This window comes from Oryza glaberrima, chromosome 2, assembly GCF_000147395.1.
Source record: "Oryza glaberrima chromosome 2, OglaRS2, whole genome shotgun sequence".
NCBI lineage: Eukaryota > Viridiplantae > Streptophyta > Magnoliopsida > Poales > Poaceae > Oryza > Oryza glaberrima.
In genome coordinates, this window is record NC_068327.1 from 18009233 (window position 1) to 18033446 (window position 24214).

General features: G+C 39.3%; 2 protein-coding genes across 3 annotated transcripts; one reads left to right on the forward strand and one right to left on the reverse strand.

The window, feature by feature from the left end:
• Window positions 1-65: 65 nt before the first annotated feature.
• Window positions 66-22441, forward strand: LOC127762029 (DNA polymerase epsilon catalytic subunit A-like). 2 transcript variants are annotated; one of them, XM_052286373.1, is made up of 50 exons: window positions 66-460; window positions 1138-1203; window positions 1273-1332; window positions 1435-1530; window positions 3835-3995; window positions 4250-4338; window positions 4420-4637; window positions 5201-5287; window positions 5383-5517; window positions 5897-6019; window positions 6317-6400; window positions 6569-6733; window positions 6847-7023; window positions 7197-7310; window positions 7449-7553; window positions 8594-8712; window positions 8782-8923; window positions 8999-9093; window positions 9295-9400; window positions 9662-9741; window positions 9822-9998; window positions 11365-11449; window positions 11561-11641; window positions 11745-11888; window positions 12005-12100; window positions 12194-12394; window positions 12623-12677; window positions 12763-12905; window positions 13002-13435; window positions 13957-14098; window positions 14215-14412; window positions 14496-14570; window positions 14650-14840; window positions 15236-15407; window positions 15497-15561; window positions 16186-16318; window positions 16401-16502; window positions 16587-16670; window positions 17196-17270; window positions 17358-17417; window positions 17507-17763; window positions 18101-18149; window positions 18322-18482; window positions 18554-18620; window positions 18715-18840; window positions 18964-19134; window positions 20108-20311; window positions 20601-20707; window positions 21150-21501; window positions 21892-22441. In XM_052286373.1, exons 1-50 carry the CDS (start codon window positions 242-244, stop codon window positions 21925-21927), a joined length of 6684 nt encoding a protein of 2227 aa, XP_052142333.1. In that variant the 5' UTR covers window positions 66-241; the 3' UTR covers window positions 21928-22441. The 2 variants fall into 2 exon arrangements, with proteins under 2 accessions (XP_052142333.1, XP_052142334.1); XM_052286374.1 differs by lacking the exon at window positions 21892-22441 and having other exon boundaries at window positions 21150-21848.
• Window positions 22442-22759: 318 nt separating this feature from the next.
• LOC127762030 (uncharacterized) lies at window positions 22760-24214 on the reverse strand. Its single transcript, XM_052286375.1, has one exon. The coding sequence runs from the start codon at window positions 23660-23662 to the stop codon at window positions 23162-23164; it is 501 nt and encodes a 166-aa protein (XP_052142335.1). The 5' UTR covers window positions 23663-24214; the 3' UTR covers window positions 22760-23161.

Here is a 24214-nt window from a genome sequence, read left to right on the forward strand (position 1 = left end):
CCGGGATGCAAAATGATGAGACGGTGGCAGCGCGCGGGAAAACCCCCGCCTCGCCGCCCCGGACTTGGCGCCCATTTCATTTCGCCGCCCCACCCAAAACCCAAATCTGATCTAGGGTTCCTTCCTTCTCCCCGTTCCCCCCCACACACAACAGCACGAGCGGAGGCTGCAGAGCCGAGCGGCGCAGGCGATTCTCCTCCTCTCCCCGCGCCCCGCGTACCGCGCGCGCGCGCTGGGGAGCATGGGCGGCGGCGGTGGCGGCGATGGTCGGCGGCGGAGGCCGTCGGCCGGAGGAGGAGGAGGGGGAGGGGGAAGGGGAGGCGGTTGGAGGTCTGGGTCGTCGGCGGCGAAGGACCAGCGGCTGCGGCTCGGAGCGGAGGAGCTCCTGGAGAGCAGGCTTGGCTTTGCGCCCTACACCGACAGCGAGCGCCGGCTCGGATGGCTCCTGACCTTCTCCCCGGTAAGCCCTCTCTCTGGGATTATTTCTAGCTTGAATTGGGAGTGAGTGTCATCTGGAAACTAGCGGCATAACTTTGTAAATGTTGGGACCTGCTTCTGACTTTGAAGTGGAATATGACTGGAGAAATGGGTCGATCAGTCGGAGTATGCAGACCAGGAAATTCGGGAGCCTCCTTTTGTTTTAGTTCAGTAAGCAGTAGGTGAAATCACTGAGCAATGCCGGTGGTGAGTTGCTGCTAACGTTGGTCTAGCACGTTGATTTGCCAGGTGGGTGTGGTGGGGGATGTTTGTCAAATGCTGTCACAGACTGCAACTAATAGCAACAGTCAATCCTTTGACGCTTCTAGATGCTCGTGGGATAATTTGTGACACAGTTATAATGTTTCTTTTTTTGGTAAAAAAAATAAAGTAGCTACATCATGGAGAAGTTGTTTCTTAAACGATTCTCCAATACAATCTCTTAACAATATGATAAAAACTGTGCTGCTGTTGCCATATCTGGTGGAACCAATGAACGCCCGCACTGAATGGATACACCTATTAAGCTTGGTGGTCCATCCACGTTATGGACAGATCCGTAGAAATTGGACAAGATTATTAAGTTAATCTCTCACTGTTTTGCAAAATGTAATCAACAACCTTTTTGTGACTTTCTTGATTCACCTCAAATACCTGCAGTCATCATGGGAGGATGAGGACACTGGGAAGATATACAGCTGTGTTGACCTATACTTCGTGTCCCAGGTAAATTGCAGTTATGGCAAAAAAAAAACTTTTGACTTGTCACGTCTAATCGTGTATGCTTTCTTGCAGGACGGTTCTACATTTAAAGTGAAATACAAATTTCCCCCTTACTTTTATGCTGCGACTAAGGTGAGCTTGAGCTTGTGTTTGAATCATAAGATGACTTTTAGTTTCTCTGTTGCTTGATGTTTCTTTTCAGATATCATATTTTGGAATTTTAAAATGTCGCAGGATAAGATGGAGTTAGAAGTCGAGGCATATCTCAGGCGACGTTATGAAGGCGACATTGCTGACATAGAAATTATTGAGAAAGAAGATCTTGATCTAGTATGTGCCTTGCTTTGAATGTTTAATTCACTACATTTTCTTTGCATCAGTAAATGCTATTGTTGTGATAAATTTGGATGGTTAAGAGTTTTGATCTTGTTAAGAGTTCTTCACCTGTGATTTCTTTTGTCCTTTTACCTTAGCTGTTTGTTGTAGAAGAATGATCATGTATGCACCATTGCACCCTTAAGATCCCACACACTTCATGTACAGTGCTTAGGATTACAATTGGACAATAATGCATATTCACATAAGATTATGCACTCAGACTCGTATTAGGCTCTAACTTAACATCAACAATTCCCCTAAGTGGTTTTCTACTCCTGTTTAAGCACCTACACCTGCTCTGCATCTCTACCATCACCATTATATTTATAACTTCCATCATATGACCATAACCTCTGGTACTTGGCCATGCGATTCTTCCACAGTAGGGCTTCACCTCCAATGCCAAGTTCACCACCATGAACAGATTTTTCTGCATGTCTCCCACAATCTTGACGATCTGCTAAGCATCAATCATTCATTCCCATGATAGTACTGGCCATAGTATCACAAACCAATATGATCAAGCACCAAATAGCAACGCAGATAATACCATACACTGGGAACAGCATTGACTTCACCTGATCTAACAAGTAGCACTATCAGAACATCATGGAGCACAGATCCTTCCCTTCCTGTCTATTCCTCTTTCTCCCTCTTGGGTAAAGCAATAACTGATGAGGCTGCACAGCTTTCCTGTGAACAGTTCAAACCAACAGCATCAACCATCCCCAGTCTCCGCCACAGAGCACATGTCTCTATGGAGGATTTTGTAACATCCTGAAAATCCTGATAATAATAATACGTAAAATCTTGATCTTTTTAAAAACCAGGGCCGACAGATTAGGCCAAAAATCAAGCAGTAGCAGCTGACTTGATCTCCTGCTTGCTGTGCTTGGTGACTTGGTCTAGCATGTTACAGCTGTGGTGACCTGCTCCCACATTACATTGTGGTGGTTGGGTATGACCTAACCACATCAATGTCAGTGACAAGCAATTCATGCTGGGAGCCAACAGTAACCTGGTTGAGGAGTATGTCATGGACAACGATGGTTAAGAGTTTGGCAGAAAGTTGACAATGATGACTTGTGGGGTTGAAACTTCATTTTTAGTGAAAGGGGCTGAAACTTTATGGTGAGTTAGGGTTGGGACCCACCTTTGATACCATGTAGGAATTTGGGAAAATAATTTAGTGTTGTACTTGGAACCCCACTCTATTAATAGTGTTGGCTCTAAAACTAGGATAGACATTCACTCATAGCATGAACAGAGAGCAAGAGAAAAGAGTATAGCAAAGGAGCTACATTTTCATTGATCTCACTGGCATGCCCAAGACCTTTGTTACATAGGGATATATGTCTTTCTATAGGACTTTTAACTTGGTTTCTACAGTAACCGACCTGCTACAGTTACACAATATTACAGCTCATGTTACAACTCATCTAACAGCTCAAAACTAGCTATGCTACATAATATTGGAACTAATTAGTAGTGAAGTTCCTTCTTTCTCTTTGAAACACAACATAGCTCCAACCTATACACCGCTAGCTAGTAAATTTCCATTTTGATTACTCCATGCATGCTGACATAGGTTTTATACAGATAGCTGATCATCAATCCTCTAGTACTTGCATGTTCTAGTTAGTTCTAGTGAAATCTTGAAGCAATTCACTTAGTCTACATGCATTTTACCTTAGTCAAATTAAATTTGACTTCTTCTCAAGAAAACAAATTAATTTTCCAACAAATAGTACTTAGGATTACAGCTGGACTCTAGTATGGATCCATATGGAGCTTTTGACTTTGACTAGAAGTAACACTCTAACTTGTCAAATACCCATGCATTTCATTGAATCTCAAATAAACATATTATATGTTTATCTTCAAATTTTTATTTAAATCCTAGAAGAAAACTTATCTAATTTGTAACAAACAATATCAATCCATAATAACATTATTACAAGCACAGGCTTACAAACGACATACACAAATGATATACTTATTATCCTCGGGAGATCCAACCAGCTCAAAGGTGGTGGAGGAATGCATAGCGACCGCCACCACTAGCTTCTTTTATATAGTAGAGAGACTAACACTTGTTGTGGTAGAGTAAGATTCATGGGTTGGGTGGTCCCTGAAAGCTTTGAATAGACTGGTTTCAGCAATGTGCCAATGTTCTTATTATATGCCATTTTTTATTATCTAGATTTGATTGGGCCAATTCTGGAAGGTAATTATAACTCTCTCTTTGTGTTTCAGAAAAACCACCTTTCTGGTTTGAAGAGGAAATATTTGAAGATCCAGTTTGATACCGTACAGCAATTAATGCGTGTGAGAAGTGACCTATTGCATGTTGTTGAAAAGAATGAAGAAGAACTAAATGCTGCAGAGGCATTTGAATCAATTTATGGTGTAAAAAGGTACCTGTAGAGTATAGTATCCATCGCAACAATTATGAGCTAAGATGCTTCTATATAGTATCCGTCTTAATAGTTATGGGCTAAGATGCTCCTATATAGTATCCACCTTTTTAGTTATGGGCTAAGATGCTTCTATGATGTATTTAAAGCTACTCTTGTTTGACTCTTTCCCAGTTAAGTTTGCGGTGAAGTAAATTTAGCTGTCATATGTGTTTTTTTAGCCTATGTTCTGATGATCTTGTACACTATGACAGGGTAGAAAGGCCACAAGATTACATAAATTGCATCATTGATTTGCGTGAATATGATGTTCCATATCATGTTCGTTTTGCTATCGATAATGGTGAGCTTTTTGTTTCTTGATTTGAATTTCTCACATGCTTATTTATCACTAACACTTTTGTTTCTCTAAACTTATTTGCAGACGTGAGGTGTGGACAGTGGTACGATGTTAGCGTATCTAGCTCTGATGTTTTGCTTCACAGAAGGGAAGATCTACTACAGCGTGCAGAAGTTCATGTATGTGCATTTGATATTGAAACCACGAAGCTGCCTCTGAAGTTTCCAGATGCTGAGTATGACACTGTAATGATGATCTCTTACATGATTGATGGGCAAGGATACCTGATAATCAACCGAGAGGTTCCAGATGTTCTTTTCTCTATAATCATTTATCAGATTTCAGCTTACTATGTTCAAATTATGGTTTACAAACATTCTTTTCCTGTATTCACCACCTGCTGCCTGGCTTTAAATAAGACCGATTATCTAGTACTCCCTCCGTTTCATAATGTAAGACTTTCTAGCATTGCTCACATACATATAAATGTTAATGAATCTAAACACATGCATATGTCTAGATTTATTAATATCTAAATGAATGTAGGCAATGCTAAAAAGTCTTATATTGTGAAATGGAGGAAGTAATAACCAATATGCTGTCCATTTTTTTTTTGCTCCAACTTCTGAAGTGACATGCAGTTATCTTTAACCTGCGTGAGAAAACCCTTTGTTTCTTTTTGTGGACTTCTGTGTGTAAAAAAAATACTAAAGGCCAAAATGTTAATTGCCTTGTATACTTGCCAAATGATTTAATGATCACCTTGCACTCATGATTTCAGCTCGACCTACAATTCCTGATTGCAATTGCAAGATGCAAGTTTTCTAAAAGCAGCATGACATATTAGTTTTTCTGTTCCATGCAGTGTGTAGGGGAAGATATTGAAGATTTGGAGTATACACCTAAACCAGAATTTGAGGGGCATTTTAAAGTTAAGAATGTCGCAAATGAGGTATCAACAAAATTTTATATTTTTGTTCAATACCAATTTGGTTTTAATACACCCTAACTACTTCGTCAACTCCTTTTCATTTTCCCTCTCCATAGTTGGATCTACTCAAAGCTTGGTTTTCTCACATGCAAGAGGTTAAGCCTGGTATTTATGTTACATACAACGGCGACTTTTTTGACTGGCCATTTTTGGAGAAGAGAGCTGCTCATCATGGGATTAAAATGAATGAGGTAAGCTGTTTATTTCTCCTTAGGTGTCATTTCTTTAATACGACTCATGTAGTCCAATATCATAACTATGTAATGAGATGTCCAAAATCTTGGCCAACAAAGTAACTGCAAAAAAATATTATCTAAGTCATCCACAGACCACACTTCTGCAGCTAAGGCAACAAGGACTGGGATATTTTTAATTGCACCCTCTGTGCTGTCTCCTTTCAAAAAACATAAATGCTATGTACATATGTTTTAAATCTGCCTCTGCTGTTTCCTTTCAAAACCATAAATACTATGCACATGTTTTAAATTTGTTTTTGGTTTATATATTTCTTGAAATGCCAAACAATATATGATTTCATATCTTAGTTTTGTACCCTCTTTGTTCTTACAGGAGATTGGATTCCAATGTGATAATAATCAAGGCGAATGCCGAGCTAAATTTTCTTGCCATCTTGACTGTTTTGCTTGGGTGAAGCGAGACAGTTACCTTCCACAAGGAAGTCATGGTCTAAAGGTGATACATTATTTGCTGAAAGCCTAAAAGAAAATTACTTGTTTATTTTGTAACTAAATTTAAGCAACTGGCTGTCTCAGAACTGAATAACATATCAAACTTGGATTTTTAAAGCAACTACATAATTTTGTAGTGACTGAGTATGCCAAAAAAAATCAGTTAGTGCTTTTTAGATAATCAGTTAGAGGTACCATTTCATTTTTGTTCCATTATGTGCTGCTTATCCTTCTTATTCTGAACAAGATGCTAGTACTTTCACTTTTCTTGATTATTTACTTTCCATTTTCACAATGACAGGCTGTTACAAAAGCTAAGTTAGGCTATGATCCTCTGGAGGTTAATCCAGAAGATATGGTTCGGTTTGCAATGGAGCAGCCTCAGGTGCCTTTAAGTTTGTCTATGATGGGATAGCATCATTATCAAATGAAATGTTTTAAATACATCAGCATATAACAACTAATGTGGAATAGTATAGTTGTACAAATTCTAGTTGTCTTTGTTTAACCTAGCATTTTCAGCTGTTCATTTTGTGTACCCTTTTGTTGGCAGACAATGGCTTCTTACTCTGTATCAGATGCTGTTGCAACATACTATCTATACATGACTTACGTCCATCCATTTATCTTTTCCCTTGCAACCATTATACCTATGTCACCTGATGAGGTTTTACGGAAAGGAAGTGGGACATTGTGTGAAATGCTGCTAATGGTCCAGGTGTGTAGTAAACTTTTCTGCCATGTTTTCTACCTTTTGAGCTAATCCTTGCATCTATATTCTGTCTTATGAAACTTTTCAGCTTGCTGACTTCATTTTCTTCTGATATATAGGCATTCAAGGCTAATATTATTTGTCCTAACAAGCACCAAGCTGATCTAGAGAAGTTCTACAATAACCGTCTATTGGAAAGCGAAACTTATATTGGTGGTCATGTTGAGTGTCTTGAAACTGGTGTATTTAGATCTGATCTTCCTACGAAGTTCCAACTTGAACCGTCAGCATGTGAGGTAACCTGACTAATACTATTCTGGAAGTGATACTTAATTTTAGCTTAAATATATAAATCACAGAAGAGATTTTCTGAGCTTTTTTATCTTAGTTACACGTTAATGTTGGCTCAGATTGAAAATTTATGCATGCACATTAGTATATTAACTCAATTGACATTTCTTTTTTCCAGCAACTGATTGCAAATCTTGATCGTGATCTGCAATATGCCATTTCCGTAGAAGGAAAATTAGATATTGATTCTGTCACAAACTACGATGAAGTCAAGGATGCCATTAAACAGAAGGTGTTATTCCAGCGCTATAGCTCATATGTTGCATGAACACCAAGATATTTATTGTTCTTCTGAGTTCTGACTATGGAAATATTATTTCACTATGTTCTGTAATTTGTATCGAGCTTGATTGCTTTGTCAAATTTACAGCTAGTTTCTTTGCGAGATCACCCTATTCGTGAAGAATGTCCACTTATATATCATCTGGATGTTGCTGCGATGTATCCAAATATCATTTTGACAAATAGGCTCCAGGTATTCTCTTGTAGTTTAATAAATACTTTAAATTCAGTTATTATCATAATGGCTGATTTGATAGTTCAACTTTACTTTCGTAAAGATCAAATGTGGTAGATACTGTTAAACATATTTTCCCCTTCCGGTATGGATCTTTTTAAATCCTAACTGTGTGCACTTGCTAACTTGTACTTTGATGAGTGACCTGTATCGATAGTCCACATAAGAAGTTAAATAGGCCATGATATGGTGATTGACATGGTCTAACTAACTTTGCTAGCATTTCTTGTCAGCTAGTAGTGATTTGTTATTGCTATCTGGTTGAGTTGCAGAATCTCTTTGAGCTCTATTTTGCTCAGCCATCATTGCCATATATAGGAAACACAAAGAAGTAATACTAAATTTATGCTGCTGCATTGCCAAAATTTCATGAAGGCACTGCTGAGTTACATGCCCTGACCAATGTGCCCAAAAGATTTAATCTGTCAGGGTAAGGCAGGCTGTCTACTCATATTTCAATCACCACTCAAGTCTAAGTCCCATTCAATCCTATGATGTGGGTTATATGTGGTGTGGTGCCACTGGGACACAATGCAAACTGGTCTCTGGAGTGCATTAACACAATAATTGATGGAGGCACAACATAGCACCTGAATTTTATACTCACAACACAACATACATCTATTTTTTTTTCAAACATCAAAATACATCTATTGAGCCTAGGCAGATCTTGAATACTTGAAATAAGGGTCTCTACTCATGCTTTTATACCATATTGAGTTTCATGCGCAGACCAATTCATGGGAAGGCTCAAGTTGTTTAGGAAAGGTCTTTAATGGGTCCATACCAGTTTGAACTTTTCTTGGGTGTTTCTAGTATTAGTTATATGGCTGTTGATGAGAGTCTATGCTGATGAGACAAATAACTAAAGCCTCTTTGTGTCTATTGGCCTAAATTATGAAGGAATTGTTTTCTTTAAGAACATCTGGCTTCTTTTTTGTACATGATTATATAACTTAAACTAACCTTTGTTTTTTCCTTAACTCTTGCTGTATCAGCCACCATCCATAGTTACCGATGTGGACTGCACAGCATGTGATTTCAATCGTCCTGGAAAGAATTGCCTTCGGACGCTTGAATGGGTATGGCGAGGAGAGACCTACATGGCAAAAAAGAGGTATACTCTAGGAATTTATATACTTTGAAGTTGATATATTTACTGATCTAACAATATTCTGCTTTTTAGTGACTATCATCATATAAAGAGGCAAATTGAGTCAGAGATGATTCAAGCTGGTGGGGTGACACCTTCAAAGCCTTTTCTTGACCTCTCAAAACCAGAGCATTTACTAAAACTGAAGGATCGTTTGAAGAAGTACTGCCAAAAGGTGATATATTAAAATGCATGGATTAATTAAACCTTTTTGGTGGCTTGCAATTACTATACTTTTGTCCCAATGCAGGCATATAAAAGAGTAGTTGACAAACCAATTACAGAAGTGAGGAACGCTGGAATATGCATGCGTGAAAATTCCTTCTATGTAGACACAGTACGAAGGTCCGTCTGATGTTTATTAGTATATTTTAGTGTACTATGTTCATTGGATAGTTCATGGATATGTAACAGTGATTTCTATTTTAGCTTCCATACTAGCTCTTAGTGGAGCAAAGTGCAATTTTCTGGTTGATAAACATAGCATTGTTGGCTAATGCTTTCTTCAAGGTGCTCTAAAATGTGTACTTTGTTTGAAAATTCCAGCTTTCGTGATAGAAGGTATGAGTACAAAGGTCTTAACAAATCATGGAAAGGAAAACTGGCAGAAGCAAAAGCCAATGGAAATTCTATCAAAATTCAGGAAGCACAGGTTCACAATGCATTATTATATTATACATCAAGAAAATTAGATCAATACCATCACAATGTGCAATTTGGAAAATGCCATCTATTATAAGGATGACATGTGGGGTCTGTGGCCACATGCCAGTAACACATTGGATAGTATTTTCCAACTAGGTGATTTTTGTGATGGTATCGATCAATATTATTCATTTTAGAGTTAGAGGTCTATCATGTGTTTCAGGAATTTTGAGAACTTTTTTGTTGCTACTCCTAATGATTTTTGCAGGACATGGTTGTGCTCTATGATTCGTTGCAACTTGCCCACAAGTGTATATTGAATTCGTTTTATGGATATGTTATGCGCAAGTAAGTGCAATTTATATAGAGAACATACTTTTTGTCTTTATGTACTATGATAAGGTAATGGCTAGGGCTTTCTGATTTAGGGGTGCAAGATGGTATTCTATGGAAATGGCTGGTGTTGTTACATATACTGGTGCAAAGATTATCCAAAATGCTCGTCTACTTGTAGACAAAATTGGAAAGCCACTGGAACTAGATACTGATGGCATTTGGTGTGTTCTTCCTGGTTCTTTTCCAGAGAACTTTACCTTCAAGACAAAGTGAGTACACTAGAACAAATAAAATGGTTTTCCTACAAGTAATTTGTTTATAATATATCTGAGATTTCATATTTATGCTATCATTAATTTTCATGACTATCTAGTGTTTCTGATGACTGTTTTGATTGAAGCAATAGATGAATGTAGAGCTTGCCTTGCTGGACTAATGTAACATTAATCCTTATTTGTCTACTTTATAATGTATAAAGGGCTTTTTCATGACCTGAATTTTGAATTTGGTGCATATGTTAGTGGCAAGATATTTTAGTGTACAACTAACATACTTCTAAATGATCAGTGTAGTTAAAGCCTTAGGTGCAAAGAGAAAAAAAGCCTGCGCCTTAGACTCTTGAAGTGCAATTATAAAAACATGAATGTTTACCCCTAGCAACGAAGCTTCTTGAAGCTATTATGACAAACAAATAGTTAAGAAATATATAATGTGTCGTAATGTGAGATTAGCAAACTGCAATTGAACAAGTCTTAGGCTGCTCTATTATACATAGTATACTTCTTTCTAAGATAGATAGAACAAGTGAGTGTGTTGTTGGGCCATATTTTGGGCCCATAGGCCAATATCCCTTCTCTAGTTTCTATTCTTTCTACCTGGCAACTAGAGGAGGCTGGAGCGAGCTTAAGCCCTCAAGGCACGCAATTCGCTAATGGTGCTGCACCTGACACTATTCAAGGCGATTCAGCTGCACTGCCCCTTGCTTTTGGGCCTGTTTGTGGGGAGCTTTAGATCCTATGAAGCAGCTGGTAGGAATCTAGTTGGCTTCTGGCTTCTCGTTCATTTTCTAGATTCTGCAACTACAGCTTCTTAGAATCTGGACAAAAAGCTGGATTGTTTAGGGGAGTTTATAATTATGGGAGAAGCTGCAGCTACCAAAAGCTCTTCCAAACAGGCCCTTTATACCTAGGCGACCGCTTTTTGTGCTTTTGGCTGCGCTCAATTACTACTGCTTCTAGTCCAAATACTAGGTAGTTGGTTTGACTTCGCACATTGTCCAACACACCGGTTTGACTACTCATTCTCATTATAACATGCTAGTAAAACAAAAGGTTATGTGCTAGTAAAAGAAAAAAGGTCTTGATTCTACAAACTAAAATATTTTTTTATGAGTGATTTATTTTATGTGTCCAAATCTAAATATGGAAAATATGTTAGTGGCCAAAATCGAAGAATGTTTGCTCACGTGAGTCATAAATACATTGATTTTTGGACTGGATGTAGACATGTATGTGAACTGACTAATTTATCAAAATTAATTATAAGTGGTCATTTATGTAGTGTTCAAGGTGAATGCTCCGATGCTAAGACTTCATATGCAAATCTCTATGTTAACACTTGTCACTGATGTTTCAGTGCTGGGAAGAAGCTCACGATATCCTATCCCTGTGTGATGCTTAATGTTGATGTTGCGAGAAACAACACTAATGATCAATATCAAGTAAGGAATACAAGTGTTATTCATAAAGTTATTACATATTTAGAATGTGTTACTTTGCTTACTGACTATTGGAAAGTTGTTCTCTGATTGATTTGTTTATTATCCTACCAGACATTGAATGACCCAGTAAATAAGCTATATACAACACACAGTGAATGTTCCATTGAATTTGAGGTAGATGGACCTTACAAGGTAAAGTACTCTAATGGGATCAGTGCTTGCGCTATACACTTTTCAAGTCTGAGTAGCTGATCTAATCTTTGCACAAATGCCACAATGCATGCTAAAATAACAGGCTATGATTCTACCTGCCTCTAAAGAGGAAGGGGTTCTTCTAAAGAAAAGGTATGCGGTCTTTAATGAAGATGGTACCTTGGCAGAACTTAAAGGTTTTGAAATCAAGCGTAGAGGTGAGCTGAAGCTCATCAAAGTTTTTCAGGTATGTGCTCCCTTTCTGTATCACTTGCTACTAGTCTTTGTTGCAAAGAGGGATACTGGGACTTTGCACTAGTTAGTTTGGCCAGTTTATTTATTAATTCTTATTTTTCTCTGTAGGCAGAGGTATTTGACAGATTTCTTCATGGTTCAACTTTAGAGGAATGCTATACAGCTGTTGCTTCTGTTGCTAATCGTTGGTTAGACCTATTGGATGTGAGTGGTTTGTAAAATTTTGAATGATATGCTGCTCCAAATTCTAAACAATCCAACTGGATTGCATTGTTAAAGTACATTTTTCTATTGCAGAACCAAGGAATTGATATTTCCGACAATGAGTTGCTTGATTTCATATCTGAGTCTAGCACAATGAGTAAATCCCTAGTTGACTATGGAGAACAAAAATCATGTGCTGTAACAACAGCAAAAAGACTAGCTGAATTCCTCGGGGATTCAATGGTAAAAGACAAAGGGCTGCATTGCCAATACATAGTTGCCCGGGAGCCACAGGTAAGTACTGAATAGTTCAACAATTAACATCATGCACTTACCCATTCCTTTAAATTTTGATAGTTACGGTACCATATTTCAATTTTGGATAGTCACGGCATGTTCCTTTCAGTGGGCAAATATTCCCTTTATTTTGTTTTCATGGAATTTGTTTATTCTAGTTTTCATGATTTGGCTTGCTTTTTTCCAATATTCCTACTGCTTTGTTGACTTGCTGAAATCATGTAGGGCACTCCAGTGAGTGAGCGTGCTATTCCAGTAGCTATCTTTGAGACGGATGCTGGTATTATTTTACCTTCAAATCATGTTTTTGCAAGAGCCAAACTTTTCAATCACTTACATTCTCTTGCTATCCTTGTATCTTACAGAAATTGCAAAGTTTTATTTAAGAAAATGGTGTAAAATCTCCTCTGAAGCAAGCATCCGATCTATTGTTGACTGGTCTTACTATAAGCAACGCCTAAGCTCTGCTATTCAGAAGATTATAACGATTCCTGCAGCAATGCAAAAGGCAATATATTTTTTACTTGTTACTTTGATTATATTATATACTTTTTACTTGTCCCCTTTGATTTTCCATGACATTTGTGAAATCATGTTGCTACAGATTTCGAATCCTGTTCCTCGAGTTCTTCATCCTGATTGGTTGCACAAAAAGGTCAGAGAGAAAGATGATCGATTTCGCCAGCGCAAACTACGTGATATGTTCAATCCTTTGGAGAAGGACAGGGGGGTGCAGAATTTGGATGGGACAGGAGATATGGAAGATTTATTAACGCTGGATGGTGGTATGAGAAAAAGTCATGTACCCAATGGTTTTGGAAAAGAAAATAAACCAAACGACGCACCATCAACAGAAGCTGGTTCAAAGCATAGCAAGAATAAACAAAAATCTATAACTAGGTCAAATGAACCCCTTGCCGTACATATTCAAAATGATGCTGCTGATGAACAAGTTGATAGAAGTACTGATTATCAAGGATGGCTTGATGCTAAGAAGAGAAAATGGAAATATGTTCGTGAGCAAAAAAAGCGTCAAAGGTATACAAATTTATGTTGTACACAAATTCCAACTAATTTATGCTTGTAAATGATACTCTGTTCTACATTTTAAGATGTTTTGGTCTCTTCATCCTTGTCTAGATTCACTAACATCCATGTAAATTTGGACACATGAACATAGGATCTATGCATATCTATTCAAAACCCAAAACATCTTACAATGTGAAACGGAGGAAGGACTTATAGATTCAGTTCATTTAGCATTTTGTTCCTCTCCTAGCTCCCAAACAGACTACTAGACTAATCCTGGACTTGACTTCAAGTTTGTCATAGTAATATGTAGCGGTTTTAGGCTGATGATAGTAAGCTTACATTTTGCCAGCGTGAATCAGCCTTTTGAGCATCGCATTACCTTATAAATCCTAAGTTACATTGATATGATGGACTGGTGAGTATTTTTCTTTGTATTGTCACTGTTAATATAATGGAGATTACACTAAGTAAACTAAACAGCTAATGGAGGGAAGTCAATGTTTATGTTTCCTTTTTGCATTTACCAGGTTGGGTGCTGCAGTCACTTCTGATGGTCCCACCAATGATTTGTTTTCTGCAAGGAATGTCGGTCAGTTACATGGCAATGCTAGGAACCGGTCTACATTTTTCCAGAAACAAGAATTGGCCCTCTTTAGATCACATTGGCAGGCATGCTACTTCTGCTATTCTACTATGCTATGTAACATCTATGTTATGATATTAATCTTTCAGTAATATATTCATTTACTTTGATGCCTGACAAGCTCATATTTTGCCCACATCAGATAATACAGCTTGCCTCGAGTACATTGCCTGGCCACTTTTTTGCATGGGTTGTTGCTGAGGGGATCATGTTCAAGATTCCTATCAATGTGCCAAGAGTCTTTTACCTAAACTCGAAAGCTCCTGTCACAGAAGAGTTTCCAGGGAGGCGTGTAAAGAAGATTCTTCCACATGGAAGGCCATGTTTCAATCTCATTGAGGTGAAAATGTGAACAATATTTGCAAAATAACCAGGGGTGCAACTTGTCTTGTTTAAGAGAACATACTAACTGCTAAAATCCAGGTTGTAACTAGTGAAGAACAGTTCAGGGTGGAGGGCAAAAAGCTTGCTGCCCATCTTGCAGAGCCAGATGTTGAGGTTAGTAGACTTGTGTATGTGAGATGTAATCTTGTATGTTTTTCTTGTATCTACCTTATAACGTTGGAATTGCATCTAGGGAATATACGAGACGAAAATTCTGCCAGAGCTCAATGCCATTCTCCAAATTGGTTGCGTATGCAAAGTGGATAAGTCTGCAAAAAGACGAAGTATCCAAGATGGATGGGATCTTGCTGAATTGCAAATGAAGACAACTGCAGAGTGTTCATACCTGGAACAGACCGTTTCATTTTTCTATCTATACCACAGGTAACCTTTTATGAGAACTTTGTAAATAGGTAATGCAGTATCCAGTCTAGCTTTTGCAATGGATTGTTATTTTTATACTCTGGAATACTATGGTACTATTGTCCATTTCTTTTCTTTATTGACATTTTATGTACTTTGAGTTCATTTATTCAAGCGCTATTATTACAGAGTCAAATACTAGTTCTTTTGTATGCTCTCTGGGTCTCAAGATTGCTCTTCCTAGCAGTTATTTGTGATAATTAATCCATGTTTATGCTCCTAAATGTATGGTAGAATAAGCATAAGTTACTCCTACCTGTATTTTACTAACCAATATTTGAAACCTTGACTGCACTCATACTTGATATATGGTTGTTTTGATTTGGAAACTGATCTATGGATTCTCTTATTTCCAGCTTGTCAGAAGGAAGGGGTGTATATGTCATGTACTTCCCTACATCTTTCAGAATACATGCAGTGGTTGTCAATCCGTTCCGCAATAAAGAGCTATCGCCATCATTTCTTGAAAAGCAATATCAAGATGCTTGTCAAGCTCTTGGCTCTCTGCATGAAAACATCACTTTCCTTGTAAGAATGAATTATCGTATCTGAATAAAAAAAAAATTGCACGTGCTGGTTTAGCATGCTAACTTCTGACTATTTGATTCCTTCCATAGGTGGATTACCACACATCAATTGATGCAGGTAGCAAGCATGTGCAAAGAATGTTACTTGATTACAGGTATATCTCTTTCCGAATATTTCAACAATTCAACTTTTTTGTTGACTCTCCTTTTTCTGAGCTATGCATACTTTATTGAATTGCCTGAAGTATTTACCAGCTATAAGCAGGGTTCTGGATCAGGCTCTGTTTTTTAAGATAGTGTTTAGGACATCTGTCCAACGGACATGTCTGATAAACTTTTTCTAACCATGTATAAAAAAATATTAAAAATATAATTAGATGAAAGTATTTTTCTTGAGAAATCTACCAATGCCATTTCACATATTAAATCTTAATATTTTTCCATTTATTATCGAGTTAATATTTGAGGTTTGAGTGCATCCATTGTAATCATCTATTTGCGAGTGGAGGGATCACTTTTAGAGAGGTGAACTGAACCAAGGTACCAATAATATGGACCAGACTGACCAGTTTGTAATTCAATACTTTTGTCTGGATTTTGAGTTTTGGTAGCAACCAACTGATTTTTGAGAGGTAGAGTACAATTCTTGCACTACTCGTATGATATTAACTTTAGTCTGTTGCTTACTGTAAACTGCATCAAGCAGTATGAAAATTCACCATGTAAGTGCATAATGTCATTTGTTTTACTTACAATGAGCTAAATGAAATATTTTTCAGACAACAACATCCTGGACCTGTCATAGGCGTCATAGAATGCCCTAAACTCCAAGCTCTAAAGTCAGCTGTACGGGCACTTGATGATTTCCCGTGTGTAACCATTCCTTGCAATGCACGGGATAACAACTATCAGGTACATAATGGGACACCATTTCTTACACTTCTACTTTCATTTCTTTCTACCTATCTTGTTTTTCTTAATCATATTCGTCCAGGCTCTTGGTTGGCAAGCGACAGCTGGTAGAACAAGCATGCAACGTTGTGCTGCATCAACCCAATGGTTTAATGAAAGAATTTCACTTGCTAGATATGCACATGTAAGCATATAGTCTAGTATGAATTCCAGTAAGTTATTTAAGTACATATAAAAATGAGATGACCATCAATGCTTATGGAAACAGGTCCCATTGGGAAACTTTGAACTGGATTGGCTTCTTTTCACCGCTGACGTGTTCTTTTCAAGGGCATTGCGTGATCAACAGCAGGTTTGTCATATATGGAGTCAATGCAAATTTGTGTTTCTTTTTTCCCTTTCTAGATGTATGTGTGCATTGCCCACATTCATATATATGTTAATGAATCTAGACATATATATGCGTTTAGATTCATTAACATCTATGTGAATGTGGGCAATGCTAGAAAGTCTTATAATATGAAACGGAGGGAGTACATTAATATCTCCTTCAGTGAATGCCAGAGCTCCTGGCCAAAATTTTAAAACATGATGAAGCTGAGGTGTGGGGAAAACACCCTCTCTGAAACCACCAGGAAGGGAAAGAACTGCCATTGCCTTTTGGGATCCAGTCTTGAAGAAATTCTACCTTAGGCTTAGTGAAATCTTGATCAGATTGATTTTATGTGCTAAAATTCGTTGGCCCTTGCTGTCCCTTGACTCCCTTCTCAGAATCATGTGCACAGAAATAGAAGAAATATAAATTATCCGGCAGTTATTATGGTATGGATCTTTTCTGAAATGTTTAAGCTTCTTACTAACTTTCTACTTGTGGTAGGTACTATGGATATCTGACGATGGTATTCCCGATTTAGGAGGCACATATGAAGGAGATACTTGCTTTGCTGATGAAGTAAGAAGCCTTTATTTCCTAAGGTTGCATGGTGCTTATCATTTACTGTTTCTGTGCTGCTTTACTAAATATGACTTAATTTTACAGGTCATCCAGCCTGCTCTTACTTATCCTGGTGCGTATAGACGAGTTGCTGTTGAGCTTAAGGTAAGCCTTTTCAACATACAATAAAGTATGGCATGCTTATTTTGTATCTTCTGGCAATTGAATTACATGTGCACATATTTCTTCCCCAGATCCATCATTTGGCTGTCAATTCTCTCCTAAAGAGCAGTCAAGTAGATGAAATGGAAGGAGGGCCGATCGGTAGCTTTGCAAATGACATGCCTGCTGGTCCAAATGGCACTGAAACCGAATTCGATGATGCTACCTTATGTCTACCTGCTTTCCAAGTGCTGAAGCAACTCATTCAGCGATGCATTTCAGATGCAGTATCTTCTGGAAATGTGTTTGCTGATGCAATATTGCAACATCTCTACCGTTGGCTTTGCAGGTAATTATTTATGTGTTTGCACTGGACCAGTTATTATTCCCTCTAGTAAAAAATGCATGCCATTTGAACAAACATGCAGCTGTACTTTTGAAACTTTGAGTATCAATATCTTAAATATTTAAGCTAGAAACACGAAAAATCATATCTAGAGATTAGTCTCTAAAAATATTATGATTTTATTGGGTTTTATGAATGTATACAATATCAATTAGTTATGAAAGTTGGACTTTGGATACTGCGTTGATACTGAATATGAAATGTATTCATGACCAGAGGGAGTGAATTTTTTTTTTTAACTTTATGTGTTCTTAGCATGTTGATGTGTGTGTTTTTTCAGCCCACGATCGAAACTTCATGACCCAGCTCTCCATCGTCTTCTTCATAATGTAAGCTATGTAACTAAGTGCACTGTCCTTTCTTTTGTTGATATTGCGAATCTTCTTGTTGTTCTGGTTACAATAAATATCTTTTTCTATTCATAATCATCTTACCTTTATTAGTTTTCTTGTCTAACTTTTCTTATCATGTCTTCTCTTTTGGATTATCAAACTTAATCAGGTCATGAAGAAGGTCTTTGCTCTCATGTTGGCAGAGTTTCGAAAGCTTGGAGCTAATGTCATCTTTGCGAACTTTTCTAAGATAATAATAGATACTGGAAAAGTTGACCTGTCGTCAGCACGTGCATACTGTGATAGCTTACTGAAAACATTGCAGACAAGGTACTGTTTGACCTCCCCCTGCAAATTTGAATGGGGTATCTCTTAGGTGAAACTAAAGTTATTTGTTTTAGGGATATTTTTGAGTGGGTGGAGCTGGAACCTTTGCATTATTGGCACTCCTTACTTTTCATGGACCAGGTTTGTTCATTTCGTTGCTGCCACAAATGAATTGTTTTATTCATTTTGCCCTTATAGAGTATGTTTTCACCTTCCATATTTTGTTTTGGTTCAGTATAACTATGGTGGTATTCAGGCTAATATGCAAAATGCAACATCTGAGGGCAGCTCAGATGGTGATAACGATATCGACATCGTCTCAAGCTGGAACATAGCAGAATACCTGCCTAAAGCTACACAAGTCAGTTTTTTTTAAGTCATTCTAACACTTGTTTGCTTCTGCTTGCTGACTGCAACTTTGGCGACTATCCTGGAATTAGAGTATTTGCTACTTTTCTGTAACATTTCCTTCCAAAAATTTCAGGATCACTTTGTCTTAATTGTATCGGAGTTTTTGTATGTTCCATGGAAATACATGAAAGAACAAGTAGCTCTTCGATCAACTACAAGGGATGAGACCTCATGCACACCATCTATAACAATCATGGCTGCTGAAAACCTTGAGGTTCAAGTCATAGGATATCTCCGTGATCAGGTGATTTTGTGGCTCTATAGTGCAATCTTAAATTGGTAACCAGTAACCATCTCCCAGTTAAATGAAAATGACTTGGTAGGAGCTACCACATTCAATTCTGAGAGGTTAGAAACTGTTATGTCAATTGGAAAAAAAAAGGAGAAAAATCTAGATTATTTGAAAATTGGTCAGATTTTGACATCTGATCTGTTTCAGTTGAAATATATTTTCAATCATAGCAATTAGAGTTGTATAAAAAATAAAATGTAAATACTGCAGTATCTAGTGTGGGTAATTCAGATAGTTTTTATAACAATTTGTTAGTCAAAGGTTATAAGAAATATATATGATAGGTTATGATGAAACTATCCAAGGTCAATCTTAATAGTCTGTTAAAAAGTTCAAATTTGAAATGCATGTTGCTCAATGTCAAAGTATATACTACCTCCGTCCTAGAATATAAGGATTTTTAGGGTTGGACATGGTTTTTTTTAGAACATGCAGGAGATCTGCGTATCACTTCATTAAGATAGAGAAGAAAAGGTGTACGGTGTTAGAGAAAAACTCTGACACCCGCCCACCAAGGATACAACAGAATACCACACACCCAAAGGAAAAAAAAACACAAAGTAGTGCAATAGCAGCCAAGTCCTAGTAAAGAGATCACGAAGCCTAGCAGCTCCTGCTAGGCACCAAAGAGCGCCCTCATTAGCGATGTCTCGGAGGACATCGGCCAAGCATGGGGAAGCGCCATTAAACACACAATGTGATTGGATGAGAAGTGGAGGTAGGTGGCAAAATTGAATGGTGGAGGGTTGTGATTGGTTGCGAAGAGAATGTTGGTGAAGAAGTTATATTTTGGGACAAGTCCTGAAGGCTAAAAGTTGTTATGTTTTGGGACGGAGGGAGTATATATTAACATTGGGACTGGGATTATCATCTAGTGCGACTAACATACACAACTTTAATCTGAATTACATATCTGATATTGCAGATAAGTAATTACTTTGCAGACAAGCTTCTCAGGATTGTAAGTGATATACTTCATCATTTCAAAGGAAAAGGCAAGTCCGAATCAGTTGAACTTACAAACAGAGAACCTGATCCTCACACACATAAGGGAGATGCTGCATTAGAGTTCATTAAGCATATATGTGCTGTTCTTGCTCTTGATCAGAATGTTCAGCATGATATTCTGGTAATTCGCCTCTTAATCCATTGTGAACTGATGGTAACTGCTTTTACTGTAGAACTTGTATCCAAAAATATAATATTTTCTTTCACTGATTTGCTAAATGAGGATCCACTGTTCAAAATATATGTTGTGGTTTTGTGGAACTGCATGTATATCTTTTCACACCCATATTTCTATCTCTTCAAAACATAGGAGTTTCCTGCCTTGATTTTTGACAGTTTTTATTACAAAATTGAAGTATCTAAATTCTAAGAAAACTGTGCCACGACCTGACTTGAAAAATATCTGACAGAGAATGAGGAAGAACTTGTTAAAGTTAGTTCGTGTAAAGGAGTTTGCTCCAGAAGCACAGTTCCAAGATCCATGTGCCTCATTCACTCTCCCCAATGTGATTTGCAGGTATTACCTCTAAGATAAATTGTAGAAACTGTTTATTTGATTTCCATATAATCAACATTTTAAGATGTAAACATACGTCTATGGATACAACTGTGACCGATTCACTTAGGTCAGGTGTAGGTGATGCCATTTGCTGTAAAAGCATTATTGATTGCCATTTTTTTAAGAGTCAAACAAAGTTATGGATAACAATATTATTGAAAACATGGTAATGTTTTGGAAGAAGGAAAATAAACTAGGTCAAAATTATTTTTTCCAAAATATGGCATGCTTTTGACTATATGTAATCATGTACTAGCTACTATTTTGTACTACCTGCCTACCATGGCTTATTCCAATTCGTAAAATTCACAAGTTTGTAAGTATTGGGCTGGTGAATAAGCACTAGTTTTCATCAACCCTTGATGTTACTAATTCTTACGTAATAACATCGTGTTTGCAGCTATTGCAATGATTGTCGGGATCTTGATCTCTGCCGTGATTCAACACTCCAAGGTCAGGAGTGGAGGTGTGCTGTGCCGCAGTGCGGGCAGCCATACCATCGTGAACAGATGGAAAATGCACTTCTACAGGTAGTCCGTCAGCGAGAGAGGCTCTATCACTTGCAGGATTTGGTCTGCCTCCGCTGCAGGCAAGTGAAAGCGGCACACTTATCTGAGCAGTGCTCCTGTGGAGGTGCATTCCGGTGCAAGGAAGAATCATCGCAATTCCTCAGCAAGATGCGGGTTTTCCTAAATGTTGCGGTCAGTCAAAAGTTCGAGCTGCTTCAGGATGTTGTCCAATGGATTCTAGAGGTCAGATGATGTTTATCACTACATTAGTTAACTTGACATAATATAGTTGATCTCTGATTTTGACCAGCTTACATAGACCAGTGCAGCAAACATTGTACAGAAATGGGTGTATAGCAGTACACTTGCAGTTTTCCATATTGTACTGTATTTTTTATTTTGGCTCTTTCATGCTGTTCAGTAGAACTAGATTGTCCCATCCTGTTTGGATGGGGCTTGACCTGCCAGAAGTGGTATCGAGGGTTACTCAAGGTGTATGTAGCTGTAACGTTAGTGCCAGCCTTCAACCCTGATTGTATATCGAGAATTTGTCTGTTTCACATATTTAAATGTGAGCTGATTCATCTTTATGTTGGATTTGTGTTCCTTTTTTTAATTGTTTGATTGATGCAGATATATTGCCATCAAAAAAAGTTGATGCCGATATAATTGTGGAGCCATCTTATATGCCTCTGAAGTTAACACCTGTCGAGTTGTGGCGTCCAGACGTCATGGTTGTTTGGTTGGGCTATCATTTGTACACAGGGAAATGTAATCCCGGCAGGCTAGGCCTGGATTTTCTTCAGGTCGGCATGCAATCTGACCTCAGCCGCAACTTGCCCCAAGCCATATTGTAATTCCTTGTCTTATTTCCCGAATCCATTTATACTAGATCCCTGCTAGAAGTATTTCTGTGAGCATTGTCAAACTTGTCCTCTTGTTTGCGATGACGATTTGTTGATGTCTCTGACATTTCTGTAGAGGACAGAGAACGCTGAGGTCATTTTTATTGTATCATAATGGCAATGATTGTGTGTTGCTACCGTTTTAGGAATCCAGAGCATCTCCAAGGGCAGCAAGTGGCAGGTCAGAATAACCTGTGCCTCATGCACGAGGCCCAACTCAACCGCAGAAGATGATCAACTGGTCTTCAGATTTTATACGGATCAAGTTCTCTTTAGATTAGACTTTCGTGTGATATTGACTTGTTCATATTGGTAGTATTATTTTTTTTGCTATTGGCTCTCGAAGCAGAGTAGGAGACGGCTAGCTCAAGAAAAGCCTTTCATTTTGCGTAGTCTCTCCTGGTCGAGGCTGAGTTGTCGAGTTCAGACTCCGGGGAGGCTCACCAAACGGTTGACCTTGAGATCCAAGAAGAAAAAACCGATGCACGCATTCATCAAATGAAGAGCTAGCTTCTAAATAGTTTTTTTTTTTGGCAGCTTGCTTGAAATCAGATGCAAAAGGGCGCACATCACCACAAAAGATAGAGTAAAACTAGTTGAAATTCAGAACTGAGATTCACTATAGTCTTTTTATTCATAGTGATTCACAGTTAACACTGAACAAAACACCATGCATGTACATGCATCGATCTTTTATCGACTTAGGGGTTGGTTGAACACGCATGAGATCACTCACACATACAAAACTACGATTACAGAGATACATCGAACGCGACATGGAAACAAACGTTGACATGAACAGTTGAACTTGAACACCCCTACCCTATCACAGTCATAGCATAGCAAAGCAAGCAAGCAGGTGAACAAACCTCTCTCTGCATGCGCCCAACACGTGCCTACTATAGTACTTACAAGCAGACAGCAAATTGATTAACTAAGGACGGGCACGACGAGATCGCCGGCGATGGCCGGCGTCGCGAGAGATGCCGAGACATCGATCACGAGCGGCCGGCGACGAGGAGCCTCGCCGGGGTGCTCATCATCTGGTACCCCTGGTGTTGGTGGTGGTGGCCGTGGCCCCCGTAGCCCCTGCCGCTGCCGGCGGCGGCGGGACCCCCGAAGCGCGCGCCGCAGCGCGGGGACGCGGCGGGGTCGGTCTGCTCCATCTCCCACATGACGTCCATGAAGGCGTCGACGTCGCAGGGGAGCTCGAGGGGGCCCTCGCACCCGGCGAACCCGTACTCCGTCTCCGCCTGGTCCAGCAGCGCCCGGAACAGCGGGTGGTTGGCGCACCGCGCCCGCACCGCGAACCGCTCCTTCTCCGGCCCCACCAGCACCGCGAAGAACCCCGCCGGCACGGCCGCGCCGCCGTAGCCGCCGCCGGCGGCGGCGGAGGCGGGGCGCCTCGTTGTCCGGTGCCCCAGCGACGACCGGCACCTGTCGATCGTCTTGGCCAGGATGTTCCTCCTCTCCCCTCCTCCTCCTCCTCCTTCCTTCATCGTCGTCGTCGCCGCGCGCAGCGAACTATGCACAAATTAAACTAACAGCTGACACAAACTACTAAGCTCCTCTTCGTGTTCAAGAACTCGAGCGATGGAACACAGAATGATTATGAACGCTAGTAGCAGCTACTCGCTAAGCTAGCCGCGGTCGTAGGCCTGGTGGAGGCGGGACATGTCCTCGGTGGGCTTGGGCGCGAGGAGGCGCAGCGCGTTCCTGATCTCGACGTCGGTGCAGCGGTTCATGGCTCCTTGCGACGAGGCGTCGTCGGCATCGGCGACGGAAATTAACTAACTAGCAAACAACGATCAGGCTGGTTGCCGCTGATCGATTCAAGGAGATCGAGGAGGCAACGAGAGAGAGAGAGCTAGCGATCGAGGAGGAGTTAATTGAAGGGGTTGTTCAAATGGAGGGCGAGGAGAAGGCGAGCACGCGAGCGCCTCCGCTGGTTTGTCGTGCGGCGTCGAGTCGTGGAGAGAGGAAATTAACGGTTGAGAGCAAGGTTGGCTCGTGCGTCTCTGGATCGAGGATGGGGGTTGGCAAAGGTGCGA

Bases quoted from the DNA above. Each gene is read 5' to 3' on its own strand.
- LOC127762029 (XM_052286373.1), top strand. From the start codon at position 242: ATGGGCGGCGGCGGTGGCGGCGATGGTCGGCGGCGGAGGCCGTCGGCC. The intron at 14,841-15,235 runs GTAACCTTTTAT...TCTTATTTCCAG, and splicing joins TTTTTCTATCTATACCACAG to CTTGTCAGAAGGAAGGGGTG. The intron at 16,503-16,586 runs GTAAGCATATAG...TTATGGAAACAG, and splicing joins CACTTGCTAGATATGCACAT to GTCCCATTGGGAAACTTTGA.
- LOC127762030 (XM_052286375.1), bottom strand. From the start codon at position 23,662: ATGAAGGAAGGAGGAGGAGGAGGAGGGGAGAGGAGGAACATCCTGGCC.